General features: G+C 39.6%; 1 protein-coding gene across 1 annotated transcript; it reads left to right on the top strand.

Moving 5' to 3' along the window:
• SERPINB1 (serpin family B member 1) lies at positions 1-5,618 on the top strand. The gene is made up of 6 exons (XM_054381924.1): positions 1-174; positions 2,056-2,193; positions 2,988-3,105; positions 3,680-3,822; positions 4,274-4,441; positions 5,217-5,618. Exons 1-6 carry the CDS (start codon positions 7-9, stop codon positions 5,616-5,618), a joined length of 1,137 nt encoding a protein of 378 aa, XP_054237899.1. The 5' UTR covers positions 1-6.
• The last annotated feature ends 3,062 nt before the right edge of the window (positions 5,619-8,680 follow it).

The raw sequence follows: 8,680 nt of genomic DNA on the forward strand, positions 1-8,680 counted from the left end.
ATAACCATGGAGAACCTCGATAATGCCAACAGCAGGTTTGCACTTGACCTGCTCAGAAGGTTTAATGAGACCAACCCAACAGGAAACGTGTTCTTCTCTCCTTTCAGTGTCTCTGCTGCTCTGGCCATGGTCCTTTTAGGAGCCAGAGGTAACACAGAGTCACAGATGCTGAAGGTTAGTAAAAAAAAAAATTAAAATTCACTTTTGCACATTAAAAGTTGTTGTGTTTTAGAGGAGGGAACATGAAAGGGGGATTTCCATCATGCTCACTGAGGCTTCCTCAGGCTTCGTGTGGTTGCCTTCTGCCTGCTCTGCTCCGGAGCCCTCTTCCCACATTTGTGACAGCCACTGTTTCTCATTGAATTTCACTTGTTAATTCTTTAAATAGGAAACTAATTTAATTGATTCATCAGTCTTCCATTTCAAATGATGGGAGTTTCTAGCAGCCAAAGCTTTACTAGTTTCCGTGAGACATTCTGACAAAGAACTATTGTTTTGTAATACCAGGTCACCAATGGCATACTTATTGCTAATAGTACTGTGTATTTATTTAAGGAACACAGTAATAATCTAGAGTTTCATCTTTAAAGCATAACCACTGTGATAATCCACGATGATGCTACCTAAGTATTTGTATCTTAGTTACAGCTAGGCAGTTGGGATATCTCGAAGGAGCTGAGCCCAGGTGCTTATTTTCACCATAGCCTTAGGTAGTTAGGGAGGATAGTTTAAAAATCCTCATTATAAATTGCACAAGTGGTGTAGGCCAGTCTGTCATGAAGCCTCCTGTGTGGAGGGGCCTTAGTCACTTTTATTGTTTCCTTTTGCTAGGTTAATGTCTGCTAGCACAGAAAGGCGTGTGAGACCTCCCACTGCAGTCATCAGCATATATTTCCCTATGAATAATTTCACCTTTGTATCCTGGACTTGAGAAGGAGCTGTTAACTGGCTTACTGAATAAGACAATAAAATTATTTTCTCACCACTTGTACAAACAGACCGCGAACATAAATTTCATGTAGTCAAACTGACAGCCCCACCCAGGATAAACCTACTGACAGCAGAAATCATGCAAAAGGAACTTGGGGAGCGGGGAGGAGGGGGAGTATTTCAGCACAGTCACCTTCAATAATCCACGTTCCCATACCATAATGCTTCATTTAGGACAACATAAGTAATTAAGGCGGCACTGATTGTTGACTGTTAAGGGCTGTTTGCAAGCATATAGAAATCTGTTTCTGAAGTTGCCTCCGTGATGTTTTTACTCCATGATGTTTTTGTTCAAATGTGCATTCATACGTGCAGAAAGTCCTGACCAAAAAACCCCAGTGAGATAAACTGAGGATTTTCCTTTTAATCCAGTGGGTGTTTCACAGCACTTCCCTACTGAGAAATGCATGACTTCAGTTTGCGTGTGAATATCCGTGCTTTGGTCTAGCCTTCCCTGCCTGTGAGGTCTGGCTGTTGCACCTGTGGGCCTTGACCATCCAGTTTGCCTTTGGGAAAGAGAAACTGCAGTAATGTATTTGATTTTTAAGATGATGCTAGGTTTTTATGTATCTAAGTAGTTCTATTTTCGTAAAACTGTAAAAGATAACTGTTCTAAGATTTCTCACCTATGCTAGTTTTGATTTTATGCTCTGCAAAGAGAAACTTCCAAGTTACCTTTGGCCAAAGTGGAGAAGCAAGACAGCCTGAGTGTTTCTGTGGCCTTGTCTCTTTTTCAGTTTTCCCACCTGGGGATGAGCCTATGTGCCCAGAGGCCCATGAAGGGGAGTCATGCTGATGTCACATGGACAGGACTTAGGGTTATGATCAGCATCTTCAGCCATAACTAGGTATAAACCAGAAGTTAATACAAGAGATCGACACAGGCAGAATAGCACCAAGAACAGTGTAATTCGTTCTTTGAGGCTTACAGAAGTCTCTGAGCAGCTTCCAGGCTCTTCTCTTTCTTCAAGCTGCCTACCTGCTGAAGTAGACCCACCCTATAGGTACACCATATGGTCTTTTAAGACAGTATTAGCAGCAGCTAATTTGCTTCTTTTATTTCAGACACTTCATTTTGACAAAGTTGAAGATGTTCATTCAAGATTTCAGACTCTGACTATGGATGTAAACAGAAGCAATGCTCCCTACCTCTTACGGCTTGCCAATCGGCTTTTTGGAGAGAAGACCTACAGCTTTTTGCCTGTACGTAGCTCATGTTGTAGATGATGATGGTGTGGTGAAGCCTGGTGGGAAAGTGCAGCGTTTTCAGTATTTATAAAGTATGTTTCTAAATGTTACCGGGCAGTCAGTGTTAGTTTTGTATACATGCACAGTTGTTTCCAGATGTGTAGGCATCTGTGCCTCTCACCTAAGAGCTGTTAACACAGCAACATTTTTTCATTGTTTGTTCAATTCTGCTGCTCTTGGGCTCAAGAGAAAAATTACTTGTCTGTGTTCTTAGTTTACAGTAACTTTCATAACAGCCCCTTCTGTTGCAACCAGCTTTTTACGATGCAACCAGCTGTATCTGTTGCAATCATTTTGTGAGGATTTCCTTTGGTCTAGCACCACGTTATTTAAATATTTTTGAAAACACTGCATTTATTTTGGAGGGGATGCCCAACATGGCTAAACAACATGCCTCTTCATTGGTGAGTTATACCTTTGTATAAGGTGTACTTAGGTTGCTATTTTTATCCCTCTTTAGCTCTTTTGCAGAGTTTTATCCTAGCTATGCTTGAGCCTGTTTCAGTAGCATGACAAGTAACTATTGCCACACCTGCAGTAAGCATCCTATCAGGTGTGTACGTGGCAGATGTGCTCTGAGGCTTATTCTGAGACAGAAAAAAACCCAGCAACATCAGAAACACCCCAAGCAATGCTCTGTTAGAGCCCCACCTTAGAGCAGGTAATAATCTGTTTGATTATCTACATTATAAAGAGATGCTTTCTTATCTGCATGCAGTAAGAGTTCTTCTTATCGTTCCAAAATCTAGGATTTCCTGGTTAATACTCAGAAACTATATGGTGCTGACTTGGCTACAGTTGATTTTGTTCAGGCTTGTCATGAAGCCAGGAAAGAAATTAACCAGTGGGTAGAGGAGAAAACTGAAGGTAAACCATTTTGGCTAATAAGGTAACTGGCAGAGTTTCATACTTTGAGAGCAGGAATAGGGTTTATTCTCTGCTGCCTTTAGAACACTTTGATTTTACTCTGGGATATTCAGTTGATGCACTGACAGAACCAGAAAATACTTAAGCAAGACACTTAAACAGTACCCTCCAGAGACTTTTTTGCTGTTGTGTGTTCAGGCTGACAAGTGCAAGAAAGACAGCTAAACACAGATGCATGCTTATAAGAATTTGTTTTAGTCAATCCGGGTCCATATTGTATATATATGGTTCTAAATCCAGTAATCCTAAATGTGATTGTTTTCTAGTTCTTGTATGATGAGTCATACATGACGACAGTTTGAGCTAGAAAGATTACACTTTAATCAAATTATAGCAAAAGTTTATAATAGTGTAAAAAGTTTGGTGAAGGTACTGAAATACACTTCATTACTGAACTAGAATTCTATAGCTGCAGTATTTCTGCAGCATTAGTTTCTTCATGTATGTATTATATGGTGTCAACTTACTACAAGATTTTGTTGTGACTTTTTTTTTTTTTCTGCCCTCTCTGAAGGTAAAATCCCTGATCTGCTGTCTGAAGGCTCAGTTGATAGTATGACCAAGCTTGTAGTGGTGAATGCTATTTATTTCAAAGGGAACTGGGCAGAGAAATTTCAGGAAGCTGACACCACTGACATGCCATTTCGGTTGAATAAGGTAAGATAGATATGTCTTGGTAGTATACACTAAATGAAAAGATCAAATAATATAGGTGCTAAAGTGAAGCTTTGTTTACAGGTAAAATAATAATAAAAAAATACAGGATACTCTATACAGGCATCTGCTGTGTGCTGAACAGAGTTGATCTTTTTTGACTTTAAATGTCATGTTTTAGGCTAGAACAATATAAAGATACAGTGTCTTGAATAAATTTTTCAGGTTTTGTGAGGATTATAGTATAGAAGTCAAAGGAGAACCAAATCTAACAGAATCTCCTTAAGTCATCAGAAGAAACTGTTATTACTGATGAAGGCAGCTTTATAATCACCTGCCACAATGGAGGAAGTTTTTTCAATAATGCAATTCGTACCTTACTTTTTTCCTATCAGTTTTTTAAATTAATATCTTCTCAAATGTTACTTTTGGTACCTTTCATCCATCCATCCAGAATGAAAGAAAGACGGTGAAAATGATGTATCAGAAAAAGAAATTTCGGTTCACGTACATCCCTGAAGCGAAGATCCGTGTTCTAGAGCTGCCTTATGAGCAAGAAGAACTTAGTATGATCATCCTCTTACCTGATGACATTGAAGATGACTCCACTGGACTGCAGAAGGTGACCCACCTAAGTTAATGCAGTTAATTAATGGATAGGTTCAGGCCTTCAAAATTAAAGCTTTAGCAGATCTGTGTTGTCAGAGCCTCCTATCTATCAGGTGTATTTTTAGACAATGCTCTGTTACCATTGCAGTAAGGAATACATGCATGTGCTGCACCAGGAAGAGAAGCTGTGTTCAGTTTTGTAGCTTGCATTTCTGTGTCCTTTTGCTTGCTGAACTGAACCGTAAGGGAGACTGTGAAAACAAAACTAACTATGAGAATTAACTTGCCTTGCATACTTTTGTTAATGACAGGACTTTTATTACCTTTCAAAGTCTTTATTTTCTTGGTCGTAAAGTATTGAAACTGTTTTCCATTAAATGACCAGGAACACATCAATGGAGCTCTGAGCAACCTGATCTAATGGAGGATGTCCCTGCTCACTGCAGGGGGGGTTGAACTAGACGACCTTTGGAGGTCCCTTCCAACCCAAACCATTCTATGATTCTTCAATCTCTCTGATAGACTTTTGTTAATTGAAAGAATGACTAGGTTTAGTTCCTGTCAGTTCCCTTTCTGTATGGTGCAGCAAGAAGCAAAATGTTTGCATTGGTTTGTATGTAAGAACTGCACTGACTCCACTAAATTCTAATGGCATTTGTTTCAACTTCATGGAGCTATGGGCATGGCCAGATTTGTATACTGCTCTATAAAAGCCTTGTAAATGTTACTGAAAATGAAGTATTTCTACACTGGTGATATGTAATGATCCCTTGTCTTTTTAATTCTAGCTGGAAAAGCAGCTTACCTTAGAGAAGCTCCAGGAATGGACATGTCCAGAGCATCTATATTCTGCTGATGTTCATGTGCGTTTGCCAAAGTTCAAGCTAGAAGAAAGCTATGACCTTGAATCAGATTTAGCCACTATGGGCTTGTTGGATGTATTTGACAGTGGCAAGGCTGACTTGTCAGGAATGTCAGGGGCACGTGACCTCTTTATCTCTAAAATTGTCCACAAGGCTTTTGTAGAAGTGAATGAGGAAGGCACAGAAGCTGCAGCTGCTACTGCTGGCATTGCTATGCTCTGCATGGCTATGGAAGAGCATTTCAATGCTGACCATCCTTTCCTTTTCTTTATTCGCCACAACCCAACTCAAAGCATACTTTTCCTTGGCAGATGTACTTCTCCATAAAAGAGAATTCAGCATGTGCAGATCAGTTCCTGCTGTAGTCAGAGTTTCACTCCTGTAGAAAGTTAATGCTCCTGTCTTGTATTTCTAGTCGATTCTGCCTTTCCCATTTAATCAATCCCAGAGAAACTGGGGAGTAATTTAATTTTCTTTCTTGAGATGGACATAATCTTTAATAACTAGAAAAATCTTAACTGCAGGGAGAAGAAATCTTTTGAAATGGGTCTAGAAATACTCTTGCAAGAGACTTGTGTCTTTTGAAGCACAGGGTCACCGTGTATGCGTCTTTGCATGGGTTTCTCTGTGTTGACACAGCCCCTTGTTGTAGTAACTTGTAATAATCCAGTCATTCTTATACATGTGTACTAGGTTGTTCTTGCAGAGCTATTTCTCCACTGGAGTCTTGTTTTTCAAAGATACTGTAATAAAATACTTCTGGGCACCAAAAGGCATGTTCCTGAACAGCTGAGTTTACCCAGTTCTGTGGTTAAATAGGTCAGAACCCATTTGTTTAGAGACATCTATTAATAGACAAAGGATTAAGCTATTTAAACAAAAATATCTCCTTCTAATCATTAGCCAGAAAACTTGCAATACAGCTTTTGAATGAGGAGAAGGAAGAGAAGAAATACATAATAATCATGTGATATGTTTAAAGCTTTCTAAAATGTATAATCTGGTGCTGTTTTAGTTACTGAAAATAGGAAAATAAGGTCAGGGCTTAGAGGTCTTAGGTGCTTCAAGCTAATGGGTGCCTTTCTGCATGATCAGGAGATTTTAGCATGACATTCTAGCCAGAACCTTGGAGATCCTAAAAAAGTACCCTAGCTACCCAGAGAATGACTGTGTATAATCTGTAGCAAATATCCAATGTGTCTTTTTATGTACAAGGATTCAGCATTTACTGAGCTGACATCCACTACCCCTTTATACACAAACCTGTGGTACTGGCAACAGCCTTATGCCTGGGAGCCACTGAAATCACATATTAGTAATGTTCTCAGTTTATTTCTGGAGCTTATTTGTTTGCATCCTGTATATCTGGGGTACTGTAACTTCTACCTGTACAACCTTAGTTCTAAGTAGGGCAAAACCATTTCTATAAATTGTGAACTGTATCTTATTTTGTCTTTTAGCAACAAATAAAAAGTCTTTAACTTATGGTCAGAATGGAAATTTCTGTACACAATTTAGTATTTCAGAATACAAAAACAGCTGTCTACCTGAAGGCTAGCTTCAGAGAAAACCACTGATGCAGCAAGTGTGATCAGCTGTATGAAGTCCTTGGCCTGTTCAGAGCAGGTAAAAATACTGGAAACCAAATTACTCAGTAGAAGAGGTGAGGGTGTGAATCATCAACTTCCCTGTAATTATAGTGACCCCAGCTGCCAGCACCTAGAAGGCACAAAGATAGAGTAACATTTTATATGAAATGACACAACCACAAGTTTCCATTTCTTGCAATATATAAAAGCTGACATTACCAAGAATAAGAATCTGAAATGTCTCACAAGTAATTCTAAACCTGTCTTTTACACTTTGCTGGTATCTTCATCACTAAATCCCCTGCCTAGCATACTCCGTAAGTATGCCCCAGGAATGTTCTCCAATATCTGACCCAAATAGCAATGTTTTATGTCTTCCAAATACAAGTCCAGCAAAGCAAAATAAACACATTTTTGTTACTGTCTTCAGTGTTTGTTAGTAAATATTGGTTTAAACTGGTCAGTGTTGGGCCCAATCCTGTTTAATATCTTTATGGGTGATCTGGACAATGGCAGTGAGTCCACCATGAGTAAGTTTGCAGATGACACCAAGTTGGGAGCAAGTGTATCATGTCATATGTTGTGGATGGAGCTTTAAAAGATCTGTCAACCATGGGAAGAAACTATAGTCTTGACGTTTTCCTTGTGTAAAACTTTGTAGTGAATTAGGTTTAAATCCTAGTAGGCAGCAAAATGAAAAATACCTGGTGAGGTGATCTCATTCTTTTGGCTAGTAGAAGAGAAGAAGATTGGAAAAATACCTCGGATTGGAAAAATACCTCAGACTGCACTAGCCCAGCACTTCTAACTGCCAGTTGCAAAAGGAAGCACACCAACCTCTTGCACACCTGTAAGACACAAAAACATCTTGAAGCTTACCATTCCATTGATTGGGTCAGCTTGCAAATCATGGGGCATTTAATTATTGACATCAATTCTCTGTGTCTTAAGAATTAAAATAAATGTTGACTGATTGTGCAGACAATTTTGCCTATACACACACACACACACACTCCCTTATGTTTCCATTCTTCTACATGCGGACAAAGACTTGGGAGTAGTAGCTCCTACCCTGCTAAATCATCCTGCTGTGAAGAGTTCCTCTGTGAGGAAGAATAACAGTAAGCACTAATGCAATCAGTTTGATTTCTGAAACATTTCAGTTACATCCTTCTCTTAAGCCCTACGTTTTTGCCATCCAGAACTTAATATGGAGAATACCAAGCTGGGACCCTCACAACAAAATTAATCTCCAATACAAACACCCTTTGGTCGAGAGAAGACAGTAATACAAAAGCTTTGCAGGTTGTATATTGAAAACTTTTGATCAGGGTCAAGGTGCAGTAATCTGTCTTGAAACAAGAGTCATCAGCTGAATTTCCTGCTACAGGAAAGTTGAAGTTGGCTTCCTGGTTTAAACTGCATTCTCAGAGCACAGATCCTGGTCTGTGAGAGATGTGTTGTTGTGGCAACCCCTCTGATCTGAGCTCCACACAGCACCAAATTCTCTGCAGTCAATAAATAAGCACCTGCACCTTCACAGAAGCACAGAATTAACCAGTCTGAAAAAGACCTTCAAGATCATCAAGTCCAACCTATCACCCAACATCACCTAACCAACTAAACCGTGGCACTAAAGTGCCTCATCCAGTCTTATTTTAAACACTTTCAGGGATGGTGACTCTACTACCTCCTTGGGCAGCCCATTCCAGTGGCCAATCTCTCTGTGAGAATTTCTTCCTAACATCCAGCCTAAACCTCCCCTGGCACAGCTTGAGACTGTCCTCTTGTTCTGTCACT

The sequence above is a fragment of the Indicator indicator genome, chromosome 6 (genome assembly GCF_027791375.1).
Source record: "Indicator indicator isolate 239-I01 chromosome 6, UM_Iind_1.1, whole genome shotgun sequence".
NCBI classification, from domain to species: Eukaryota; Metazoa; Chordata; class Aves; order Piciformes; family Indicatoridae; genus Indicator; species Indicator indicator.